This window comes from Dioscorea cayenensis, chromosome 10, assembly GCF_009730915.1.
Source record: "Dioscorea cayenensis subsp. rotundata cultivar TDr96_F1 chromosome 10, TDr96_F1_v2_PseudoChromosome.rev07_lg8_w22 25.fasta, whole genome shotgun sequence".
NCBI classification, from domain to species: Eukaryota; Viridiplantae; Streptophyta; class Magnoliopsida; order Dioscoreales; family Dioscoreaceae; genus Dioscorea; species Dioscorea cayenensis.
In genome coordinates, this window is record NC_052480.1 from 93,720 (window position 1) to 119,260 (window position 25,541).

The following is a 25,541-nucleotide window of genomic DNA, read 5'->3' on the forward strand; positions in this document are numbered from 1 at the left end:
AACATCTCTGTGTCTTGTCATATAACAGTATAACACTCTCTTGTAGGGCGGCACTAGTTGCATGTGTCAAAATAATAATAATAATCATAAATTTAATAAAATTAAAAGTATTCCATGTATTGATTAGTTAGGGTCCATCCTATGCAAATTATTCCATGTATTGTTTGACTTTTATTTTTATAACCATAAATAATTAGCCGGTTGTTTATGTTGGTAGACTTAAATTATTGCTTTGCAGGCAATCCACACTAAATATCGACATTTATTTTTTAAATTAATTTTTCAAAGGTTTTTTTTTAAATAATGGTTAATTTTTTCTCCTTATATATATATATATATTAAATTATATATTAAATTAAAATAAATAACAATCATCTAAACTTAGAAAGAGCACATCTTGTTTAAAGTGGTCAAAATTATAATTTACATACCTGCATACGTATCAAAATAAAAAATAATAATTTGATATATATAGAGTGATAAGAGTGAATAAATTACAACTTTCTTCCAATTTGGTAATTTTTATTGAAAAACACAAAGGGACTATTCTTTTAGAAGGGTAGCCTTTTGTTAATGGTTGGCCTGATCCTCCTAAGGACTTAGGATTTAAAAGCCTTAAAATATATTTGAACCATAATTACATGTTGATTGTTAGGTAATTATAATTGACGCTTAGTTTTATCCTATCTTGATTCAATGCACTCAATGATTCAGAGTGTGCAAGGATCATGGAGAACTAGTCTGTGGGAAAAAAAGATTGTTAGGACGACCCCAATTTGTTTAGTCAATTTAATTAGATGCTTTTCATTTTGTAGATCTTAACTTTATAAGTAGATTTTTTTAAAAAAATTATTTTATACTATTTTTTTCTTAAATTTTTGTACTATTATGTGTGTGGTTTATCTAATTTGGTGAATGAAAAAAAAATCTACTTAAACCAATCATATTCCATATAATTAATTTTTTTAGTCTCTAAAGGGGTAAAATTTTTTTAGTATGTCACTAAAATTTAGAGTCGTTTTCACTTTAATCATCAACTTCGATTTCAGTCGATTTGATCGATCAGCTTTAATTTGATTTGATAGGTAATAACTCGAGATTTCGTACGCAAATAAATGATGTAGTTCTTTTCAGATGACATAGCAACTCCAAAAGACTTAATAATGTGTATATAGTGAGAGCTAGTCGGGATTTTCAAACAACTAGTGTAATTAGGAGTTGAAATCTTTGAGTTATCGTCCGGTGAAATCAAATTAAAGTTGATGACTAAATGATATAAATCGAAGTTCGATGATCAAAAGTGAAAATAAGCGAAAAGTTTTTGTTAATGGAAGAGCAACATCAAAATATTCATTTATTCTAATATTTTTGTTGGTGTTAATTCTATTTTTTCTTATATGAAGCTATTATATCATGTTAAAAATAAAATGTGAAACGTTAGTTGACTGCGCGCAATGAGAAACAAGAGAGGGATATATATATATTTCTTTAACCCACAAATCATTTCATAAACAAGGTATGTGATAAGTACTTCCAATGCATCAATTTCACTTGAAACAAACTAAAAACAAAGGAAAGAACATATATCAATGAAACACTTGATAATAAACCTCAATGCTGAAACCATTTATTAACCGAAACGTACATATTGAGAGGAAGAAAAAAAAAATGAAGCAGAAAATATATATTAAGAAGTACACATGCATAATATGGATGTGTTGGGTCAAGCAAGCCATTGAAGGTGCTGCACTTACCATGGTGGAACAAATTAATTAGTGTGACTTCTCGCGAACTTTCTTAGTCCATGCGAAGTCTTCTATCTTGTTATTCACCATATTGAGATGCAAGTCTTTTATAATCACAGTCCCAGTGTTTTTTCGACGGCGGCGACGGCGGTTGCTAGAACCCTCATCATCAGAGAAGGATCCGGACTCCTTCAAGTGAACATGACGACCACTAGGAGATAGTGTCAATTTCTTCAGCAGGTCTGATAACTCCACTCGCGCACCAAGTTTCCCCCTCCTGTTGGGTGCTGGTGCTTCTTCATCCTCTTCTTCTTCTTCTTCTTCAGCATCTTCCTCATCATCATCAGTATCACTATATGTGCATTTCTTGCATCTGCATGTCTTGGAGTGACGAAGAGACCTTGATGATCTCTCATCTTCATATTCATCTCCATCTCCATCTTCATCTTCTTCTTCATCTTCCTCATCATCACTGTATATGCATTTCCTACATCTGCAATTCTTGGAGTGAGAATGAGACTTTGATGATCTCTTATCTTCATATTCATACTCCTCTTCTTCTTCCTCATCTTCCTCGTCATCACCATCGCTGTAAGTGCATTTTTGGCATTTGCATGACTTAGAGTGACGATGAAACCTTGATGATCTCTCATCTTGATCATTTTCATCTTCATCTTCATCTTCGTCTTGGTAATCATCATAAGATTTGGATCGACGGTGGTTATTACGTCTGGGGAGGTCCTCACCGTAGCTCAGTTGTTTAATTGTAGCAGAACTCCTGCCTAGCCGACGTGGCCTTTGTTCTCCATAGTCGCACTCGGACTCCTCCTCTTCTTCACCTTCACCTTCGTCACTCTCATACGTCTCCTCTTCTTCATCGCTCACCTCTTCTTCTCTGTACCGGGGTTGTAAAATCTTCGGCATGCGATCTGAACCAACTCACTGATCTCTGTGTATGTGTAGCGTCTCGATGCGGCGCTAGGGTTTAGGAAAGAGGGGGAGGATAAGAGAAAGAGAAGAAAAGAAAGAGAGAGATATATATAAGAAATTGAATGATAGGTTGCCTGCCACTCATTCTCTCTTTTTATTTATATATTCTTTCTTTTTTGGAATAACAACGTCTTATAGAGTAACTTGTGTTTCACGCCATGCCATACTATTGGTTAAGGATTACAATCATCATTGATTCTGAGATAATCTCTAGTAATCAGCCCATAATTAAATCATCAAACCGCGTGACAGCTGTCGCTTTCCGGTTGCTCCTCCTCAGCCCCTTTGTTGTTGAACATTGCCTCCCTTCTTTTTGACCATTTCCCTCTTTCTATTGACCATTGACCGGTACAGTATGTCTGTGTGTGCAACGCCATTGAAGAATGAATGGCAGATATAGTCAGGGTTTTGTGAATGACATTTGGTGTGTTTGGTTTAAAGGGGTGGAATAAGAGTCATTACTTATAGGGCTTGTTTGGATAAGCTTATAAAAAAAGTGCTTTTTTTTGCTTTGGTAGAAGCACTTTTGGGAAAAGTACTTTTCAGTAAGTTAAGTGCTTATAAAAAAAGATGGTCTTTTGTAGCTTATAAAATAAGCTGTTTTTGGGCTTATTTTACAGCTTCAGCTTAACCAAAAAAGCTGATCCAAACACCAATAAATCATCATAAGCACTTAACTTATGAAATAAGTGCTTTTGGATCATCTATAAGCTAATCCAAACAAGCCCATATTGTATAAATCCTTGTTTGGGTGTGGAGTAATGAAAGTGAGAAAGGTATGATGAAAGTGTGAGGAAATTATGGAGTAGGAGTCACATGCACTTGAATTTTGAAAGGATTCTTAATTCCTTGACAATGAAATGACAATACTACCCTTACTTGAACCCATTTTTTTTTTATATTAACCAAATTGTAATTAGTGATTTATATTAGTTAATTAATTGCTTATGCCTCGTTCTGACGCTAAGAAGGCCAGAGTTCGATCTAAACACTACTCCCCGGGAAACTCTTCTGAGCTCAAGCCTCTCCTTCACGTTCCTATCAAACCACGCCCTGCTTCTCTCCGTGTGTCCTTGCCTATTACTGAAGCTATTCTTAAATCAAAGGAAGACCTCAAAAAAATGATTATCATCAGAGTTCTTTCAGGCAATGCAAGCGTCCGATCTCTCCATGACTCGCTTCCACACTGCTTGAATCCTGATTTTTGTGATCATATAACTCCATTTAACAATGATTTTGTCCTCACTATGACAACGGCTAGGGATGCTGCCATGGCTGTGAAGAGAAGCCCACTTTCATTGAACTCCAACCTTGGTCCTTGCCGTATCAGTCTTTCTCACTAGACTGCTGAGTTTGGCTCTCATGCGATCGCCGCCGGCAACTATAATTGGATTAGAATCTCCAATCTCCCACTTCATTGCTGGAATTGGGATTCTATAGTGGACGTTCTTCGACCGATCGGGGACTTGATCTTTGTTCAAAAAGAAAGAACATATCACTCTTGAGCACCTTCGTACTTTGGTTAGGCTCAAACCTTCGATCAATTTTCCGCTGGAAATCACTGTGGATGTCGGCGTTAGAAGCTTCATCGTTAAAGCGGAAGATGATGGAGTCCACGTCCCTTCGTTCCAAGGTGGTGCAAGGTCCGTGGCTCATCTCGCCCGCGAGAACCCCTCGGCTCCGCCTTCCATAGCGCTCATTATATTCCTAAAACTGATAAGGGCAAAGCCCCCATTGTTCCCGTCGATGCTTCTACCGGCGAGACTGTTGAGCGTAGCTCCGGTCTCGGCCATTCGACGAGAACCACGACCATCGGACTTCGGGGAGATGCTACCTCCTCCTTCCAGATGAGCGGTCGATCGCGGAAATTCCTTGGCCCTGAGGGACTGAGAATTCAGTGGCCCCGATGGCGGAATTTCCGTGTCTCACTGTCCCTCGTGAGAGTTCCGAGGTTGGAGACAAATTGTTGGCATGCAGTGGCGACGTTGTGGCTGGACTCTCCTCAGCCGTTTCTCTGCCTCGTGATAAGGATTACGCTATCATCTTTGGCACCATGCATCGTCCCTTCTGCATCGAGATAATAACTCCCTGGATTCCTGCAAAATCTCAGATGCTCTGTCATTGCCTCGTGATAACACCGCTGTTGTTGATTCCTCCCCTCGTGATCAACACTCTAACACTTTTACTATCACTTGCACTGATAATATGCACCGAGATAAACACTCCTCATCATCCACCTTAGCACTTGATCAGGTGCATCGTGATAAGAATTCGGCAATTATTCCAAATCCCTCTTATCTCAAGGATGATCTGCATCGAGATAAGCACACTCCTGATCCTCCTTCTGATGTTAATTTAATGCCTCAAGATAAGCATCATCCTGATTTATTTATTTCAACTCATGACAAGGTTCTCTTGCCTCGTGATGATCAACCTCCATCATCAAATTCTGAAATTGATCACCCTCCCTTAGATACACCACTTGCACCTACTAATCAGGGGATCTTGCCTTCACATCTCAAACCTCTCCCCCCGACAATCTCAATTCCAGATGGATACAGCTGGATTTTCATTCATGGAGGATGGACCTTGATCCCTAGTATTAACTCTGGAAAATTCTACTCTCTTGATCCTTCACCCCAGAACACTCCTTTAGATGATCACTCGGATGAAGAACTCCTAGACTGGGGTGAAGAGGAGGATTTCCTAGAGAACGAATAGGCAGATGACAATCCCTATTTTGAGGAAGATAGTCTCAATCTTTTTGAACATGATCCACCTCCCGCAATTGAAGGAGATGTCCAGATGAACGATGCTATTCCGGACTCATCTACAGTACACACCGCGGTGCCTGAAGAAACAAGTTCTTTGGAAAGTATTCCTAAACAACTTCCCCCTGATATTAAACAAATTAGAAGAAGCGATAGGCCTAAAAAACCATCTGGACGATGGAATGAAGAAGCTGGATTTGTTCCTCTCCCTCCACGCTCCTCCAAGAAAAAAATACCTGAGGATCCTAGAGAAGGTACGCCTAATCCCTCTAATTCTGTATTTTCTTCTTGGATTGATGCTCAATTACTTAAATACAGTTATTCTTGTGGCATTAAATTCCTAGGATCACCTACTCATAAATCTAAATGCCTAGATAAAATTCGCTCTCTCGAAGCAGAAAGAGCTTCCAATGCTCCTCAATCCCATGGATCTCCCTCGAGATCTAATTATTAGACCATATTTGTTTCTCATGAAAATTTTAAGTTGGAATGTTAGAGGTCTTGGCAGACCCTCTAAATGCCACCTTGTCAAAGATGTTATTTTGAATTCCCATGTTGACATTATTTGCCTTCAAGAATCTAAACTTCAAGAGCTCCATCGTTCTTACTGGAGATTAATTGGAGGTAAACGATTTGATTCTTTCGAATTTTTACCGGCTCAAGGTACCGCAGGAGGCATTATCCTCGCTTGGGATAGTTCTCAATTCCTTGGTACTTTAATTCATCTGGGATCCTTTTCCATCTCCATTAAATTTTTAAATCGATTTAACAATTCTATTTGGGCTTGCACTAGTGTATACGGCCCAAATACTCGTTCCATTAGACTTGATTTTTGGAACGAACTTAGACATTTAAGAAACCTCATCTCCATCCCTTGGGTTATCTGTGGAGACTTCAACACTGTAGTTTTCCTTCGAAGACAAAAATAATGGTTTATTTAATCCAAGAGATATTTCTACATCTCAAAACCTTCTAAGTGAACTTGACCTAATTGATCCCCCTATTAGTGGGAGAAGATTTACTTGGACCAACGGTCAATCTAATCCAATTTGGGTTCGCCTTGACCGTTTCCTTTATTCCCACAACTGGATCTCTTTATTTCCCAGATCCACTCAATTTGTCCTCCCCAGATTTGGCTCGGACCATTCTCCCATTTGCCTTGATTTTGGAGATCATTCTTCGCGACCCCGATCTTTTAAGTTTGAGAAATTTTTGATGCAGATGACCCCCCAACTTGTCTCCCTTATACAAGATTGGTGGGACCAGATTCTAATCATGTTGGTCGTGGTGCCTTCATTTTTCTCCAAAAAAAACTTGCTTACCTGAAATCCAAACTTTGCTTTTGGTCCAAGAACACCTTTGGAGCATCCAAACTTTTCAAATCCAGTCTCCTCTCTGAACTTAATGCCATTGATGTCATTGGTGAAAGTAGACCCCTCACTGAGGACGAATCCTCTCGTCTCTCCCAAATCCGATCTGAGCTCTACGCCATCCTAAACCAGGAGGAAATCTATTGGAAGCAACGTTCTAGAATTACTTGGCTTAAAGAAGGGGATTCTAATACTAAATTTTTTCATCATGTTGCAAATGGCAGGAGAAATCTAAACCTTATATCTCGCATCTTTCATAATGATCATTGGATTGCTGGCAATGAGCAAATTGGTAGGATCTTCACTGATCATTACCATTCTCTCTTTGGCTCTCCCTATCCAAACAGATTCCTCCTCGACTGGCAATTCCTTTTTGACTATAAAGAAAGAGTTGATCTTTCCCATCTTGATTCACCTTTCACTCTTGTTGAAATTAAACAAAGTTTGTTTTTCGATCTCAACCCCGACAAAGCTCCCCGGCGGATGGATTCCCTATCCTCTTTTTCCAAAAACACTTTGGACCACCCTTCAGGATTCTATTGTTAAATTATGCGAAGACTTTTTTGAGGGCTCTATCAACCTTGAGCGCATTAACTGGATCAATATTGCTCTTATCGCAAAAAATAACGTGCCAGGAAATGTTGCTGATTTTAGACCCATCAGTCTTATCAACTCTACCTGTAAAATTATTTCTAAGATTCTTGCTAATCGGCTTAGCACAGTTATCAGTAACCTAGTGGACGATTCTCAATCAGGCTTTATTAAAGGAAGATGTATCGCGGAAAACATTGTTGGAGCCCAAGAAGCTATCTTTAATTTACAGAAACGGAAAATCCTTGGATATGCCTTCAAAGTGGATTTTGCTAAAGCCTTTGACTCCCTCGACTGGAACTTTCTACTCGATATTCTTGCGGTTAGAGGACTTGGGCCTAAATGGATCTCTTGGATTCATACTATCCTTAGCACTGCCAAGATTCAGTTCCTCATTAATGGTACCACTCAAGGTTATGTCAGATGCAAAAGAGGTTTGAGGCAAGGTGATCCACTTTCCCCTTTACTATTTGCCCTCGCTGCTGATGCCCTGAGCGCAATGTTCTTTCATGCACTACGATCTAAAGTGCTTGTGGGTGTACCCTTTGAATCAATCGGTTAACTTTTTGCCACTTCGATCAGCTGATGACCTCTTAATCTTCTCTGCTTTGGAGGTCAAGAAGATCTTCTTATCATTAAATTAATTCTTTATCTTTTTGAGGGTTCTTCTGGCTTATCCATAAATTACTCAAAAAGTTGCTTGTACTCTACAAACTACGGATTCCAACCACACCACTCTTCTGCCAGAATCCTAAACTGCTCCAGAAATTGTCTACCAATTACTTATTTAGGGATTCCTCTTTCTGGTCGAAGACCAAGGCGTATTGACTGGGCAAAACTCACTGGCATGGTCCGCTCCAGACTCACTTCTTGGAAAGCAAATTACTTATCTCTGGGTGGACGGCTAACCCTTGTGAACTCTGTTCTTTCCACCATTCCAGTTTACTGGATGTCTGTCTTTAAACTCCCTATTTGGGTGATCAAAGATATTGATCAAATCCGAAGAGATTTCCTCTGGAAAGGCCCTGATCTTGGCCCTAAAGGAATCAGGCTGATCGCCTGGAATAGGATCAATAGACCACGCGACATGGGAGGCTGGGGAATTCTCAACCTTCAGGAATTTAATAAAGCTTTACTTGGGAAGTGGTGGTGGAAATTATCTTGCAACCCTAACTGTGGGTGGGCTAAAATCATTCAATCTAACTACTACTTCAACGTTGCAAACGGCTTGTTATACCACACTCCTCCTAGAAATAAATCTTTTTTTTGGGCCGGTGTGACCTCCACTTTATTACCCTTCCACTCTTGCCTAAACAAAACTATCAGAAGTGGTTCTACCACATCCCTTTGGTTTGATCGTTGGCACGTTGGGCTTGTTCTTAAAGATATCCGCCAACTCTCTTCTCGCGAATGTACTTTTCCCGGGATAACCATTAGGCAATTTTCTCAACATCTAAATAATCCTGAGATGCTATTTCCTTCAGTCTCACGCGACATGTTATCTCCTCTTCTGGAAATTATCCCTGATTGCTCCCCTAATCAGGACGACACTCCTACCTGGGCTCTAGAAAAATGGAATTTTCACGGTCAAATCTTTTTACAATTTTTCTTATTGATGGTGGCTCATGTACTGCTCACCTCTCTCTTCGGAAAAATTCGTTGTCCTAGAAAAAAATTACCCTCTTTTGTTGGCTTCTTGGGGAAGACAAAAATTCTTACTCTCACAAATCTTTCCAAGAAAGGATGCAATACTCTAAATTCCTCAGATACCTGTGTCCTTTGTCATAATGCCTCTGAAAGCCTGAATCACCTCTTTCTCAACTGTGATTATTCTAAGCGTATTTGGGCATTTTATTCCCAGGCTTTAGATTTAAATTCTTCACCTCAATCAATTACTCTACTGTGGAACACTTGGCTACCAACTCTCACCTCTGAGCACCGTATCCTCTGGGACCTTATCTCCCGTGCAATCTTGTGGAACATTTGGATTGAACGAAATACGCGTATTTTTCACTTGAATGCGTTACAGCCTTACAACATTATGTTTAAAAGTGCTAATATGCTTCTCTCTTGGTTCTCAACAGCTGCTGATAGCCACCACCAATCTCTCAATGAAGCTTCTCAGAAGATCAAGCGCTCACTCAACTTCCTCAGCGCTAGAGGCCCAAATCCTGTTGGAGACCCCGACCCCTAATCGTCGCTCGGGGAGTAGTTGCTCATGATGTCTTTCTAGGAAGGCCTGAGATGCCAGACGGTGTCTTCCGCCTACTTAGATTTATCTCCTCGTCTCTTTACTTCATTTTGTTGTATCTCGTTTCTCCCTCACCCGGTGAGCGGAGTTTCCTACTTTGTAATCTGCCTTTTCCTATTTAATAAATCGTGGTTTATCCACACTTATTTCAAAACAATAAATTTTTAGTTAAAAAAATAATTATTATGGTTCATAATATATTTATTAAAAAAATATATTTAAATTAATAATTAGTTATTTATTATAGTTAATTAATTGTTAATTAATGATATTAATAAAAAAAAATTGAGATTTGGTTACCTATTTAAGTTAAATATTTATTTATAATAATTAATTTACTTTAATACTTAAATATTTTAAAAAATATAATTGTCACAACTCTCATTACTATATATATTATAATATTTATATAAAAAGCATAATAGTTATTTTATCATGCTTTCTCTTTTTTACCTTTCTCATCCTTAATAAACTACCTCTACAATCTTTTCAATTAAACATAGTTTTCATTCCTATTACTTTTTCAATTCTCCTCATTATCATTAATTTTTCACTTCTTTCCATTCTATTCTTTACAACCAAGAGTCCCCTAAATATTAGTCATCAATGGGTGTTCCCATGGTGAGGATGTTTCCACATAAAATCAGAAGGCACCCGAATAAAGTAAGAAGTTGCTTGTCAAAGGTTTTTAAGCAACGACAGTTTCTGATCCATTTGTTCTTTAAAAAATGACTAAGAGGAAATTATATAAAAAGACTTCTGGACTTGATAATGCGCCACTAGCTAGCTACGACATCATAATTTCCTAGGCTTTTAAAAAAGACCATATACAAGTAGACTTAGTCAGGCATTAACATATTCTATCAATCAGTCTTTGTTTATACATATATATATATATATATTTCCCCCTAACAAAGGATTCTCGAGGATTGTAAAATAAAAACCTTTTTCATTAATTTCTCCCACTTGACCTAATAATGCCATTGAAAATTATGATGCTTATCACAGTCTCCCATTTCTAAAAAAAAACTTTTTTTAATAAAAATCAAAAAATAATGTCTGATCACAAAAAATTATTTTACTCACATAAAAATTATCAAAAGAACAAATACATATAGTGATGTATGAGTGAACCAATAAACAATAAATAAACAGTATTATATTATTTTATAATATTTACAAAGTAATATAATAGTTGATTTAGGAATTCGATCTAAGTCTGTCAATTCATTGTTGAAGGTTGTTAAAATATTATTTTTTAATTAATTTTAATATATTTATGATTTATTTATTTTTATAAAAAAACAATAAATAAAGACCATTCATCACACATGCACGCGTATGTATATTATAAAGACTTTGAAAGTTTGTTCGCACTCATCGCTTAGTATGATGCAGTAGTTGAACAGTCAAGATCCATTTCATGAATCCCCCAGTCCCCAGATGCCTATATATGAGCTCCTCTGTGACTCTGTCTGCTTATGAAAAGCATTCAACAGCCCCCCAACTCTTGTTTTCACTGTTTTTCTCTCTCCGGTTATCACTTCTAAACTAATCCTTGTCAAGATGGTACGTAGCTAGCTAGTTAGTTCTTGATCTCTCTTTCTATGTGCAGGAGTTGATCAATTTATAGAATATATGTATATTCACTGCCAAAAGTACTACTGATCAATATTTATGTTGTTATGATTGCAGAGGTGCGCACCATCATGCCGTCCCTTCCGGCCCTGCTGCGTTCCAGGTTGCCCCTACTCAGGGGATGTCCAAGTAGGAGTGGACAACCAAGCAGGCAGAGACTTTGAAATGGACATCACCGACAATGATATCATTGGAGGACGTGGCAGAGCTCGCTTGGGTGCAGGCAACGATGCCGGCCGTGACAACCGCGCCAGTATATACGAGAACCGCATCCTCAATGCCAACGTGAATGCCGATATTGGCGTAGGCAACAGAGCAGGCCGAGACAACGTCATGGAGGTCTACAGGAATACTGTGAGGGGTGGGCGTGACGGTGCCAACGTCCGTGTGGGGGCGGGCAACGATGCATGTGGGGATAACAGAATGCGTGTCTTCTGCAACAACGTCGAGGACGCTGAGGACGATGTGGATATTGGCACCGGGAACTCTGCAGGCAGGGATAACTTCATGGAAGTCTACAACAACGATGTCCGTGGTGCGCGCGGCGGTGTGCGCATTGGCGTTGGGAACCAGGCCGGCAGGGACAACAGGGGCCGAGTGTCCGGGAACATAGTCAGGCGTTGAATTATAAATATACCTATACAAATATGTTTGCATGCAGCTTATCTTCTACTTCATTTCGGGTAATCACTTTTATGTATCTGTTGTTGTTGTTGTTGTTGTTGTTGTTGTTGTTGTGTGGTCCTTTTCTTCCCCTGCTCTGCAATACAGACAAGAGTTTGCATTTGGGAGGAAGGAAAGTTGCATGCTCTGTTTTTCCTCCTGAGTCCTGGTTAATTGTCTTAATTATGATTCAATGAAACAGTGTGTTGTTGGGTTATCCATTCGGGCATTCTAATTACGAGTTTTTCTTCTTCTTCTAATTCTCTCTTTGTTTTATTTATTTATATATTTGGAAGACTAATACTAGATATGCGCTGAAACGTACCTTTTTGCATCAAACCGAAAAAGATTTATGAATCTAAAAAGTTAAAAGTTTTTATTATTTTCAAGGATACACATTTGAGAAAGAGAGAGAGAGAGAGAGGGCGCGCAGTTAATTACAAGACCTTCAGTTTGCCTGAGATCTATGTACGCAGCTAATTAATGCCGACCCTTGCTGATTTTCTCCTTCTTGTTCCAAGCAAAGTTCCTAATCCTGTTATGAGACATATGGACATGCATGTCCTTTACGATCATAATCTTGCGGTTATTATCGCAGCTGCAGGAACTGTTTTTCTCCTGCCGATCACCATTACGAGATAATGCTAGTCGCCCGAACATCCGAGCTGCCTCCTCTCTCTCTTCATCATACTTCCTCCTTGCAGAAGTCTTTCTAGAACAACCATTACACTTTTGTCTCTGTTTTGAACAATACTCCTCCTCTTCATCATCATCATCATCATCTTCTTCTTCTTCCTCCTCCTCCTCCTCCTCTTCATCCTCATCATCATCTTCCTCATCACCTTCATCACTCTCATACTTGTTCTTGTGATATTGATGGCTCCGAGATCTTGGGTACTTGTTGTTCCCTTTCACGTAGAGATCATTATCAGACTCATCTTCAGTCTCAGAGTCCTCATCGTCACTCTCATCATAGCATCTCCTTCTGCCTTTGTTTTGCTGAGGTCTCACAAAGCAGTCTGCAGCTTCAGCTTCACTTTCACTGCTCTCAGTCTCTGAGGCCTCCTTTCTCCTTCCTCCATACTGCCTGGAGTATCCTCCATGGTGCCCAGAGTATCCTTGATGGTGCCTGGAATAGCTATAGCCACTTACAACCTGGTGGTATGAGGCGAACATCGGCGTGTTAGTCAGGAGGTGTTTCCAAACTGAAGCAATGCCTACCCCTTAATTAGCGCAAGAACTCATGTATGCAAGGCTTTTTATAAAAATCAGAGCACAGCTAAATTATCCTCTATGATTAAAAAAAGAAAAAAACTCACAAATTCAAAAATCATTTTTAGAATTTGTCTTAATTCTTTATCATGATCTTCTGAATTGATATATCAAGAATCCCTTTTCTTTGCCACAATGTATCTTTTGACTTTGATTATTCTATGCTTGTCAATGTGGCAAGCATAGATATAGCCAAGTTATGATTAACAATATCTCAAGAATGGAATCCAATCTCTTCTTGCCCACTTTTTCTGCAGTATTTTCCTTTACTCCACTTTTTTTAGAGTTTTTGCTAAGAACAATTTCATCCTCGCCATCCAAGTTGGCTGCTGCATCAAAATGTCGTATTAAGAATTTCAATTAGTGGATATGTGAAATAAAGTTAGAAAAGAATTCAGCATATGCTTTCTTTTTTGGGAGTGGGAGAATTAAGTTCTTGAAACAGAGAATAACAGGAAACTGTCTCAATAGAAGACAAGCTTATTGCCAATGAAAATATTCTGATTAGGATGGCACATTTATTTATTTATAATAATTATTATTATTATAAAGTGGAGAAAAAACAAAGTAATAGCTGCCAAGAGGGGCAGAAAAAAATTACAAAAAAATTCACTAGTTATGGAGCAAACATAACTAAAGAGGAAAAAATACTAAAAGTAAAACACAAGGCATAAAGTGCCCCTTAAACAACACATTTATTTTTCAAATAAATGACAACATGAATGAAAAATAGTTTTCAATGACACATAATCTTTTCTTAATTGATATCAAATTTTCTATAGTCCAAATCATTTTTAAAGTTCTTCAATTAAGTTGTAACTTGTCCAAAAGTTAATTGTCATTTTTGTTAACATAATTAATATTCTAAATGATTTATTTCCTTCCAAAATTTTACATATTCTCTTATAACTTAAACAACTCATTAAATAACCGCTAGGAAAATTAACTCAAAATTAAGCAAAAAAAAATAAAGATTTTTTTTTTAAAAAAAATTTACATTTTAAAGGGCTATTTGATTGAGGTAATACCCTCGGAATGTAAACTAAATAATTTTATATTACTCAATTTAGTTATATAAAACTACAATATTATAATCTTATAATATAATAATGTGGCCAATGTATACAGAAAGTGTGAAAATGTGGCAATCTCACGATTCCAATGGAATGTAATTTTTTTCTTGTCATATCCTTCAAATTCAATAAAATCTCAAAAATATATATTTTTGAAAAGGTGGATAAAGCACTTCGAAATAATAAAATGAACAAGAACAAGGACCCACACGTCTTAACAACAAAGACACAACAAGGCACAAAAACAACCCCAAAGACCCGAACAAATCACAAGAAGTGGCACAACACAAAACAGACGACCAACAAAAGAAAGAAAAAACCACACACTGACAAAAATATAAACTTTTAAAAATTCAAAAATAAGTTAAAATTTTATTTATTTTAAAAAGGAAATTTAGACTTAATTAATATTAATAAAAATTAACTATATTAAATTAAAATTTATTTTTTTATAATATTAAATTTTAATATTTACTTCAAAATATTATTAATTTCGATATATTTAGTACTTATTAATTAGATAAAGAGTATTATATTAAAAATAAAAAAATTTGTATTAAAAAAATTTCCATTTATTTAAAACGCTATATATTATATTACATTCCAGCTACATTATTGTCTTGTTAGCCAAAACAAAAAAATTACACATATTATTTTTAGTGGTAATATAACGCATAAACCAAAGCGACACTTAAAGGGATTTTGCCGATAAAAGATGAATTATTCATTGCTTTAATACCTTTTTGATTGAAAAGGTGGATAAACCACTCAATTAGAAAGAAACATAAAGCGAAGTACAAAAAAAGCAGACACCCACAGCGTCACACAAACAAACCGCGAGGACAAAAGCGAGCTCGAGACAAACCACAAGAAGTGGCACAAGAAACCAAAAGGGACAGAACCAAAAGAGAAAAACAGGACAACACAACAAAAAACAGGCCGCCACAGCGAGGCACGGAGAGAGCAACTAGCTAGCCCGTGGATTGCATCTGCGCCTCCTCGGAAGGAATATCTCCTCCATCCTCGTTGGGGGAAGACCCCTCTATCCACCTCCACTTGAGGGTCCGAAAGCAAAAGTCTAGACTGCGCCGGATGGCATCACAAGACTCCACCAACTTCTCTCTAGGTCCCTCCGCCACTGTAGAGAACCACGCCCAGATAACATACGATCAATTTTAATCATAAGAGCATGTGCAGACAAGCAAGTAGCATTAAAAATGCAATCATTTCTAGCAATCCAAATATTCCACACAACAGCCTTGACCACAAGATCTCCCATATCCCTACATGCAGGTCTAACTGAATATCTCCAAGAACCCCAGATCAAACTCAAAGAACTGGGAGGTTCCGGGAGTCGCAAAATCTCCACATAATGACTCCACACCTGCTTTGTAAAATCACAATGCAGGAAGAGATGATCAACCGTTTCCAAGCCAGCATGACATAAAACGCAAGTAGCCGTAGGGAGTTTGTTGCATCTACGCTTTTCTAAATTCTCAAGGGTGAGAATACGATCATTCCACGCTAGCCAGTTGAAGACAGTAATCTTTTTGGGACAGAGATTACGCCAGAAGAATCTCGCAACCGGACACTGAACCCCCCCATCAATCAGGAAATAATAAAAGGATTTCACAGTAAATGTTCCATTTCCTGTGAGTCTCCACCATTTTCTGTCCCCCACCCAACCAACAGACCCCCTAATACGCGTGCTAATTGCCTGAATATCAAGATCAGCCGAGAAGGGAGCAGTATCAAAGAAGCTCGAGAGCTCACTTATAGTACCATTGAGTTGTCTGCCGGCTCTTAGAGGTTGTGTTTTGCATGGAGTTAATTCTGAAACGGAGACCCTGTTTTGGAAAGATCGGTGGGTTAATGGCAAGGCACCTATGTACACATTAGGTGGATATAACACATTTTAGGATAAGTTTTAAGATAAAAGCGAATAAATGGAAAAAAATTTCAGGTTATTGCTATTATTACAATTATTAATAGATAAACTATATAAAAAGATATTAAAAAACAAATACAAGTATATATAAGAAGCAGAAATAGGCAAAAACTAGTGATTAAATGAGGTTTTTATTAAATTCTATGTGGCATTTTTATTAAATTCAAGATTCATGAGTCTTGACTCTTTAATCAGGTCCGTGGTTGGAGAAGTATTTCCATCTATTTCAAAATTAACAACACAAGAAATTGAGGCTGGTTTTATTGTAGTCATACAATATTTTGTTTGAGTCTCTTTGAATCATAGTTAATATAGAGAATCAAATGAAAAAAATAATTTTAAATTTTTAATTAGAATTCAGAAAAAAGAGTTGAGATAATTAATAATTTTTTTTTTTGAATAAATTGGATAAATCACGAATTTATTAGCAAATAAAAAAAACAAACAAACAAGACGTGCGAACAGACAAGAAATTAATAAATATTTTATAATTTCTTTCTAAATAGATATTCTGAAAAAATAACTCTAGTGATGAGCTCATTGGTAAGACAGCAACATCATTCTAGGTTGAGCTTTCAAAATGAGTATATATATATATATTTTTTAAAAAAAATTACAGTTGAGATTTGAGATGAAGTGATTAAAATGCACGACCAACACATTCTGAAATGATTTTATATAAATTCTAAATTCTTCTCAAAAACTCACATGATGCACTAAAATCTTAAACAAAATTTAGGTAAATTAAGCATGAACAAACTTGGAATATTTATATACATATATTTTAACACAATTTCACTTCTACTAGGACTTCTTGTTTTAGGGATTGTCTTCGTTAAACCTGTTATCAATACATTATTGTGAACAAGTTAAGTATCCGATTTAGAATAGTTTGAATTGTTATAAATCAAATATCAGATATAGAATAGTTTGAATTGTCAAATTAAAATCTAAAAAAATAATAATTATTTTGTTCTTGCGAATGATCAACTTTAATAGTCCAGGACAAAAAATTTATAGCTTAACGAGCAACATTGGTTCCGCTACAAAAAAATATTGGTGTGAGGATTTAAAAGGCTTGAGTTTAAATTCTGCTGGATGCCTGGATATAATAAAAGTAATAGATTTTTTATTATAGATGTTGATTTGCAACCTGAATCCCATGTCATTAAACGTTATGATTACTTCCTTTGTAAAAAACAGAAAGCAAAAAAAAAAATTCTGGGCTATATTTATGTACAGGACCTATAGTTGTTGTGGGTTGTCAAAATTTTTTGATTTATTTTTTAATTTGTCAAAACTCTATTTTTATTACATTTTGCATTACAATACTATATAAATGCCTTTAAGTAATAGTTCAAAGCTGAGAAAAAAATTCCTATTTTTTTTTTCTATTTAGTTGATTGGTGATATGGTTAGTCATATACCTTAATTATAAATATGAATAAACCTGTCAAACAAGGGCCTAGCGAAATAAAAATGCATGTGATCGTGAGTGAAGAGGTAGAGAGTTGAATCCCTTTATAAAATATTGTAACAGTATTGATACTGTAAAAATATTGTATATCACTGTTTATTCACTATTTATTAGATTTTTTGTATGAGTCATATTTTCACATTTCCAGGATTATATAGTAGTGGAGATTTACTATCATAGGGTTATACTTTCTGATATATTATTTTGAATACAGGTGGTAAGTCATTATTGCCCCATTTATTAGCTAACTATATATAGTAAATTTGTAGGGATCATTAACTAGTATGTGTTTGTTTTTTTGACAACTCCTGAGAGGCGACACTTGTCATTTTTATCAAAAGTATATATATATATATATATAACTACAACATTGAACCCTCAATCTCTTAATTTGTGAAAAAATAAAATAATAATTTTTTTATAGTGTTGTCCTTTGTTTTGCTTGGGGTGTTTGTATTGGTTTGCTTTGTTTTTATTTGTACTTTTTTTTCAGTTCTTTAATAAAACTGTGGTTTATCCAATTTTGATAAAATAAAAGAAAAATTAGTGGGGATGATTTTTTATTTTATTTTCAAACTGATGAAATATCTGAAAATTAAAAAAACTGAATTTTCATTGGAACTCCTCTCATATAATATTGAAAATTTACAACAGTGACTCATATGCATTGTTTAAAATATATAATTTCAACAATTTAACATCAGAAGAAATTCTGGTGCGGAGAGGAGCCTATCTGATGACACGGTTCCCACTGACCCTGCCACCAACTTTTCCACCAGCGGAATTCCTTATTCCCATCACCACTTTGGATGGGTCTTCACAGATGACAATGTTATCATAAACAAGAGTGCCACTCTGTTTATCCCCAGATGAGGATGACCGCTTCTCTCTATTTTGAATGGCATCATCAGTAAGATATTCACGTCCATCTCTAAGTGGGTGTTGTCTGCCAATATGATCATTTCTAGGCCAATACTGATCTTGTCCATGGTACTGATCACCATGGGTATGAGGGGGCACAGGGTAAAACTCCTGATCACGGTTGTAGGGGTAGGGGCAGTTGTGGTCAAACATCCAGTTGCTCCTTGAATCTCTTCTTGCCATATGATCCCAGCCATGTTGATCAGGTTGATGGAAATTCTGTTGAGGTGGGACGATACCATCATTATTATTATTATAATTATGTGGATTTTGATCCTGTCTTCTTGAAGCTGAAGTATCTGGTCCCGTGACATTTGGAAATTTGTCAATACCAGCTGGTGGCGGTGGTAAAGCTCGTTTAAAATCAGGCTGGTGCACTTCAGTTTGGACTATGTTTGGCTGTGTTAATCAGAGGGAAATTAAGCATGTCTGTGTTACCTATTCACGGAATAATTGTAAATTCCATTCACTAGCTCTTGATGAGATATATATATATATATATATATATATACCTGACCCTTATCCTGGGCTTGTGATTCTTCGTGCACCGCTGCCTCTAAAGGAGATGTAGCTACTGCCGTTGACGACGCGTTGGTCTGTAGCTGCTCCTTGGGTGGTGTTGCTTGGGATTCTGCATCATTTTTCTTTGGAATAACTGGGTCTGGAGAACTAGTCTCGCTCCTGCGCTCTGCTTCCTTTGATTGCTTGCCTCCCTGAAGTTCCATTATGAATTTTCGATAGCGTTTAAACATATACGAGACGAGTTGAGAAACTGATTATTCAGAGTGCAACCAAGAATAAAGATATATATATATATATATATAGTTAAAGATATATACATAAAAGGAGTTTACCATCGAAAAAGGTTAGAGTGAAACTCTCCGATTCCTTTTAAGTATAAAGGAGACGAGGATCACAAAAGCTAGTGAGGAACAATAGTATAAAAGAAAGTGAGAACTCAATTGGACAAGTGCAAAGGCTTCAAGTTGTGGGGAACTTATGCAAAAGATCTCATGGATTGAATTTGATGAAATGCATCTTATCTACCCATATTTATTATATTATGTTTCTGCAGGTCTAATAGTCGTTGGTCATTTTTAATTAGTTTCTATTGCTGTTGAAGATAAACAAAAGAAATAGGTTGTATACAATGAGAATCAGAATTGGTCCGTGTCGAATAATTATAAAAAGACCAAAAGAAGCTCAGCTGCTTAGGATTCTTGGCCATGCTTTATTAGTAAACTCACTGGTCTTTAAATAATCCCAAGGTCGATCTTATTATAGCTAAGATATAGTTGGTTCACATGCCTTTGTCATCATTTCATTAAATATCGTTATCTTGTTTTTATTCACACAGATTATTTCATTCACTCGAGGTAAACTTTTTTTTTTTTTTTTGGATTAAATGAATGAGTTTTGACTTGATACGGTTAAATGAGGATTGATGATCTATACTTGGTAAATCAATTTGTAATTTGCCAGTACTAATAATAAATTCACCATAAGCAGCACCCGTAGTGAAAATTCATGTGCTTAATCTGGTTACAATGTACCAAGATTGGAAGGTAAAAGTAACAGCTAAATATCATGGTTGGCAAGTAGTAAGTCAGAGAGTCAAGGCATGGTGTCGCACTTGCTAGGCGATGATGACGATGATAAATGGCTATAAAACTGTTTAACATGTACAATAAACTATGCTAGTACAGCCAAAAAGTCAATGATATTGAGCCCATTGAAATTTCGACCATGGGCCCAACGAATTGGAATATATATTTTTGTAAAAATATTTTAAACAATGACTTGACTTGATGACCTTCTCTCTCTACCTGTTCACAATTAAGCACCAGCCATCCATCTATTCATCATGAAGGTAGCTGCTCGGTTTCATGAATTCAGGGGGTGCCTATATATATAAGCTTCATCCTTTCTTCCTCTTCTAAAGCAATCCACAGCTAAATTAACTCATCTTATTGATCCATACCTCATCATATCATCATTAACCAAGATATATGGTACCTCCGATTCTCTGTTACATATATATATATATATATGGTTAATTAGTTGCAGATACATATATGTATATATATATATATATCAGCTGGTAATTGATTCTAATTAACATGCATGGTGTTATGATTGCAGGAGTGCGACCGGTCATGCCGTCCCCACCGGCCCTGCGGCGTCAGGGGCTGCCCTTACATGGGAGACGTCCAGGTCGGGGTTGACAACCGCGCATGCGGAGACTTGGGAATAGATGTCACCGACAATGACATCATAAGGGGTAGTGGTAGAGTTCGCATGGGTGTAGGTAACGACACCGGCCGTGACAACTATGCCCGTATCTACGAGAACCGAGTCTTGGACGCCGACGTGAACGTCGATATGGGCGTAGGCAACACCGCCGGCTGCGACAGCCGCATGGAGGTGTATAGGAATACCGTGACGGGTGGTCGCCGGGGTACCAACGTGCGTGTTGGAGCAGCCAACGATGCACGTCGGGACAACGACATGCGAGTCTTCTGCAACAACGTGGAGGGCGCTGAAGACGATGTGGATATTGGCGTCGGGAACACGGCGGGCAGGGACAACTTCATGGATGTCGACAACAACGATATCCGTGGCGCGCGGGGAGGAGTTCGCATGGGCGTGGGGAACCAGGCCGGCAGGGACAACAAGGCCCGAGTGTCCGGGAACATAGTCAGGCGTTAGAATTATCTATCCGTGCTTGTGCTTGCATCTTTATCGTTTTCTTCATTTAGCTCGATCGTGTGTTTTGCTTTCTTGAATAATCTTTGTGTATTTGTTGTTGTTGTTGTGTCGTTTTTTTCTTTACATCCTGTTTTTTAGGCTGTTGCTTGCCTTCATTATGATCCAATAAAAAAGAGTGTCTTATATTCCCATTGTTATTTATTTATTAATTATTAACTTAAGACGTTTTATGGATAATATGTACAAAAACTAAAATAGGATGGGATAATAATAATAATAATAATAATAATAATAATTATTATTATTATAATAATAAAGAGTGCCTCATTGTTCTCACATGTTAATTAATTCATCATATCGACCTCACTGAGCAACCCTTCCTCTCTTTCGCCCCTGTTTGGTAACTAATGACCAATCTGATTCCACCTAAGTGTGGCTTCATTAGTTCTTTGTATCATATAATTAGCTTGCCCATTTGTTAGGGTTTGCTAATCTGCAATGCCTAGGTATGGATTTGACGGCAATAACATTCTCCAAACTTAGACCTTGCACTGGTAGAAGTCCTAGGTAATCACTTTCCCTGATCCTAGGCTAGATAATTCTCACATAAAGTGCAGGTTGACCTTTTACTTCTAAAGGTTCCTTTTACACTCGAGGAACTAAAAGCTATGATTTTTTTTGATTTTTTTAGTTTGGTGCTGAGAAAGCTCCAAGTGAGATATTTACCTTATTTTCTTTTTTTTTTTCCTACACTACAACATTAATACAAGGCTCGAGCCTAGATGAAAAAGGCTCAGGGTCACTACATGGTTGGGAACACAAGGAACTCAAGTGAAATGATCCAATATCACTCCAAGGTGTGAGATTCTTTATGAGTGGCATGCATATCTCCTTATAGTACTGTAGCACTATCCATGACTGTGGGCAATCGATAGTAATTTTTGGAGTTGTATTTGTCACCTTGTCAATCTCAACCACTGTTGCCTACGTTTGATGTGTCTTGTCGTCGCGGAATTGGGTGTGGAGAAATAGCCTTATTCCCATGTTCTGCATCCTTTGTTTGCTAGCCTCCCTAAAATTTATTTAAAAATTGAGAATAAAGAGTACATATACAAGACAAGTTAAGAAACTCATTATTAAAGTAAGTGTTGATACTGTAAATTTTGAGGTATATTTCAATACAACTCTTTTAATCCATTGTTTGATCGAGAACCTCTCAATGAAGCAACTCGGAAAATCAAACGCTCACTCAACTCGCTCGAATAGAGAATCCACCCTCGGTTGGCGATCATGACATCGACAATCGCTATGGAGTAGAGTGATCATGTTGTTTGTCTTAGTAGGCTCGAGATGTCGGGGACGACATCTCTCGTCTTCTAAAGCTCCCATACACTGTCTGTCTTTTTACTGTATTCGTCTTCTTTGTACTTCCTCACCTTTGGTGAGAGATGACTATTTCCCCGTTCCTATGTTTCTCTTTGTACTGTTGTTTTTCTTTAATAAATTTGTGGTTTATCCACATTTTATCAAAAAAAAAAAAAAACATGGGAGGACTACTACTTTATTAAAAAAAACAGCACAAAAAGATGGATAAACTACTACTTTATTAAAAAAAACAGCACAAAAAGATGGATAAAACAATACGTAATGTATTATAATATTTTTTTTGAAAAAGATGGATAAACTACTACTTTTATTAAAAAAACAAGACACCAAAAATAACCAACAAAAAAAAACAAAACAAATAATTCTCACCAACAGTGAAGAGCTCAAAAAAGAAAAATACAATTAAATAAGGAGGACAGCAAGTAAACAAAGAGGACAACCGGGAAAGCAAAAAGTATTATAATAATTTCACACTTTCTCTTTCCATGTATTCCTTCTCATCGCTGTGATTCCGCCTATGTTCTCATGTTTTTTTGAGAGCTTTGCTCATAGTTTTGAGAGGCTGCTAACAACTTCTTTTTTTCGGAAACACTAGAATCAAAAATAGGAAATGGAAGAGTTTGTTATTACTAATTTTTTTAAACCAGTATTTGTGCAAATAAAAATTGGAAACAATACCTAAAACCTTTTGTGATATCCATTGAACATATAATATAAAACAGTACAAGCATTTATATTGTATCTCAATTATTTTTATTGTATTGTGCTTCTTATGTTGTACTTGTTTACAAATGAAATGGAGGGCGCACCAAAGAGCAAACATATATATATATAGTTAATGATACATAAAAGAGTTTACAATCCGAAAAGGTGAGACTGAAACTCTCTAATTCCCCTTAGATTAATTATTCTTGTATTCGAGTAGTGGCTGTAGCATTCTTGAAAGGAGAGAAGGATCACAGGAGCTAATGAGAAATAACAGCATAAAAAGAGAGTTTAATTAGACAAGTGCAGATGCTTCAGGTTGTGGGGAATTAATGAAGCAGATCTCATGGATATTGAAATTGATGAAATGCATCTTGATTATCTACTATACCCATATTTATTTTAATGTTGTAGCAAGTCTAAAATAGTAGTTGGTCATTTTTAATTAACAACAGAAATAGGTTTGTGTACAATAAGAATCATAATTGGCCTGTGTTGAATCAATGGCATTACCTTCTGCTTAGGTTGCTTTCCTTAATCAATTTCTTCATGAGTCTGAATGATTCAAATAATTATAAAAAGACCAAAAGAAGCTCAATTTCCTCACTGGTCTTTAAATAATCTAAATTAATTTATAGCTAACGCAGAGTTTGTTCAGACGTCTTTGTCATCATTTCATTTAATATCCTCATGTAATTTGTATTCACACTAACTTTGACTAGATATGGTAAATGAATTTATAATTTGCCAGTACGTACTGATCATAAATTCACCATAAATTACATCCATATATAGTTGAAATTCATATACTTAATCTACGTGCCATGATTGGAAGGTAAAAGTGACCATTAAAAATCTTTGTTGGCAAGTAGTGACTCAGAGAAAATAAAAGGAAATGACACTTGCCAAGTGATGACGATGATGCATACTTGTAAAACTGTTCTACATACACCAGCCAAAAAGTCAATGACACCGAGCCCATTGGATATCGGCGTTGGGAACTCGGCGGGCAGGGACAACTTCATGGATATCTATAACAATGATATCCGTGGTGCTCGTGGCGGCGTGCGCATGGGCGTGGGGAACCAGGCCGGTAGGGACAACAAGGGCCGAGTGTCCGGGAACATAGTCAGGCGTTGAATTATCTATATATATATATATATATATACTTGCAGTAAGTAATTATCTTTTTTTCCTTCATTTCGTGTACGTGCTTTGCTTTGTTGAGTCATCTTTATGTATTTGTAATTTGTTGATGTGTAGCCCCTTAAATTCTTTAACTTAATTCTGTTCTGTCCAGGCGGCTGCTGCTGCTTCTTGCTTCTGCGTCTTGCTTCTTGAATAAGGTGGATAAAAACCACAATTTATTAAAAACTGCTTCTTGCTTCTTCCTCCACATTGTCTTCATTGCTATTCAATAAAAAATGAGTGCCATATGATATATATATATATATATATATATATATATAGGGTAAATATCATCTACGGACGTTCCTCCACAGTGTGAGTACAGTACCAAATTAATTGCTATAGTGAGACATAATGAAAGGTTAGTTGGATTAATTAATTTTGGTTTGGGTTATAGTTTCGTTAGTGTTGATCTAGTAGAAAAATAGTATTGGACGGTTCAGATTTGTTTAGTTACTGTGCAGAAATTGATTGAACGATCATTGGATTGAAATCCAACGGTTGAGAGCAACGTTCTATCCTCTTCTTCATCTATATATTCCCCATTAGTCTTTTTTTTAATTTTAATTTTAATTTTAATTTTTTTAAATAAATATGGATAAATGAGGGATTATTTAAAAAAAACAGCACATAACAAAAGATATTCAATGAACACAAACTAACACAAACATGAAAACAACAATAAAAGAGAGGACAAATTACCATCCACTCTGGGTAGAAGAAACACTTAATATTTTTTATTGATAATAAGTCAAAAAAAAAAAACTAGGTGATAATAATAATAATAATACCAAAAACGTTCGATATATATATATAATCTAATTTAATAATGTTATTTAATAT

General features: G+C 36.5%; 6 protein-coding genes across 7 annotated transcripts; 3 read left to right on the plus strand and 3 right to left on the minus strand.

Moving 5' to 3' along the window:
- Positions 1–1,772: 1,772 nt before the first annotated feature.
- Positions 1,773–2,669, minus strand: LOC120270706 (uncharacterized protein DDB_G0283697-like). Its single transcript, XM_039277780.1, has 2 exons — positions 2,219–2,669; positions 1,773–2,062 (listed from the first exon to the last, which is right to left on the minus strand). The coding sequence occupies exons 1-2, from the start codon at positions 2,667–2,669 to the stop codon at positions 1,773–1,775; spliced, it is 741 nt and encodes a 246-aa protein (XP_039133714.1).
- A 2,689-nt stretch (positions 2,670–5,358) lies between these two features.
- LOC120270709 lies at positions 5,359–9,661 on the plus strand. The gene is made up of 2 exons (XM_039277782.1): positions 5,359–5,760; positions 9,552–9,661. The coding sequence occupies exons 1-2, from the start codon at positions 5,541–5,543 to the stop codon at positions 9,659–9,661; spliced, it is 330 nt and encodes a 109-aa protein (XP_039133716.1). The 5' UTR covers positions 5,359–5,540.
- A 1,486-nt stretch (positions 9,662–11,147) lies between these two features.
- On the plus strand, positions 11,148–12,238 carry LOC120270561. Its single transcript, XM_039277601.1, has 2 exons — positions 11,148–11,287; positions 11,414–12,238. The coding sequence occupies exons 1-2, from the start codon at positions 11,285–11,287 to the stop codon at positions 11,978–11,980; spliced, it is 570 nt and encodes a 189-aa protein (XP_039133535.1). The 5' UTR covers positions 11,148–11,284; the 3' UTR covers positions 11,981–12,238.
- On the minus strand, positions 12,031–13,195 carry LOC120270710 (putative uncharacterized protein DDB_G0274435). The gene is made up of 2 exons (XM_039277783.1): positions 12,862–13,195; positions 12,031–12,116 (listed from the first exon to the last, which is right to left on the minus strand). Exons 1-2 carry the CDS (start codon positions 13,193–13,195, stop codon positions 12,031–12,033), a joined length of 420 nt encoding a protein of 139 aa, XP_039133717.1.
- Positions 13,196–18,386: 5,191 nt separating this feature from the next.
- Positions 18,387–19,784, minus strand: LOC120270560. Of its 2 annotated transcripts, XM_039277600.1 has the most exons (3): positions 19,565–19,784; positions 19,223–19,423; positions 18,387–19,109 (listed from the first exon to the last, which is right to left on the minus strand). In XM_039277600.1, the coding sequence occupies exons 1-3, from the start codon at positions 19,565–19,567 to the stop codon at positions 18,519–18,521; spliced, it is 795 nt and encodes a 264-aa protein (XP_039133534.1). In that variant the 5' UTR covers positions 19,568–19,784; the 3' UTR covers positions 18,387–18,518. The 2 variants fall into 2 exon arrangements, with proteins under 2 accessions (XP_039133534.1, XP_039133533.1); XM_039277599.1 differs by lacking the exon at positions 19,565–19,784 and having other exon boundaries at positions 19,223–19,518.
- Positions 19,785–20,539: 755 nt separating this feature from the next.
- LOC120270562 lies at positions 20,540–21,504 on the plus strand. The gene is made up of 2 exons (XM_039277602.1): positions 20,540–20,722; positions 20,853–21,504. Exons 1-2 carry the CDS (start codon positions 20,720–20,722, stop codon positions 21,417–21,419), a joined length of 570 nt encoding a protein of 189 aa, XP_039133536.1. The 5' UTR covers positions 20,540–20,719; the 3' UTR covers positions 21,420–21,504.
- The last annotated feature ends 4,037 nt before the right edge of the window (positions 21,505–25,541 follow it).

What these genes read in the sequence shown, in the direction of transcription:
- LOC120270710 (XM_039277783.1), bottom strand. Translation starts at nt 13,195, where the DNA reads ATGTTCGCCTCATACCACCAGGTTGTAAGTGGCTATAGCTATTCCAGG. An exon ending in CAAGTATGAGAGTGATGAAG is followed by an intron (nt 12,117 to 12,861) that starts GTGATGAGGAAG and finishes TCTGTATTGCAG; the next exon opens with AGCAGGGGAAGAAAAGGACC.
- LOC120270709 (XM_039277782.1), top strand. Translation starts at nt 5,541, where the DNA reads ATGAACGATGCTATTCCGGACTCATCTACAGTACACACCGCGGTGCCT. An exon ending in ACCTGAGGATCCTAGAGAAG is followed by an intron (nt 5,761 to 9,551) that starts GTACGCCTAATC and finishes GGTTCTCAACAG; the next exon opens with CTGCTGATAGCCACCACCAA.
- LOC120270560 (XM_039277599.1), bottom strand. Translation starts at nt 19,462, where the DNA reads ATGTTTAAACGCTATCGAAAATTCATAATGGAACTTCAGGGAGGCAAG. An exon ending in AAGCCCAGGATAAGGGTCAG is followed by an intron (nt 19,110 to 19,222) that starts GTATATATATAT and finishes TGATTAACACAG; the next exon opens with CCAAACATAGTCCAAACTGA.
- LOC120270706 (XM_039277780.1), bottom strand. Translation starts at nt 2,669, where the DNA reads ATGCCGAAGATTTTACAACCCCGGTACAGAGAAGAAGAGGTGAGCGAT. An exon ending in ATGTAGGAAATGCATATACA is followed by an intron (nt 2,063 to 2,218) that starts GTGATGATGAGG and finishes ATGCTGAAGAAG; the next exon opens with AAGAAGAAGAAGAGGATGAA.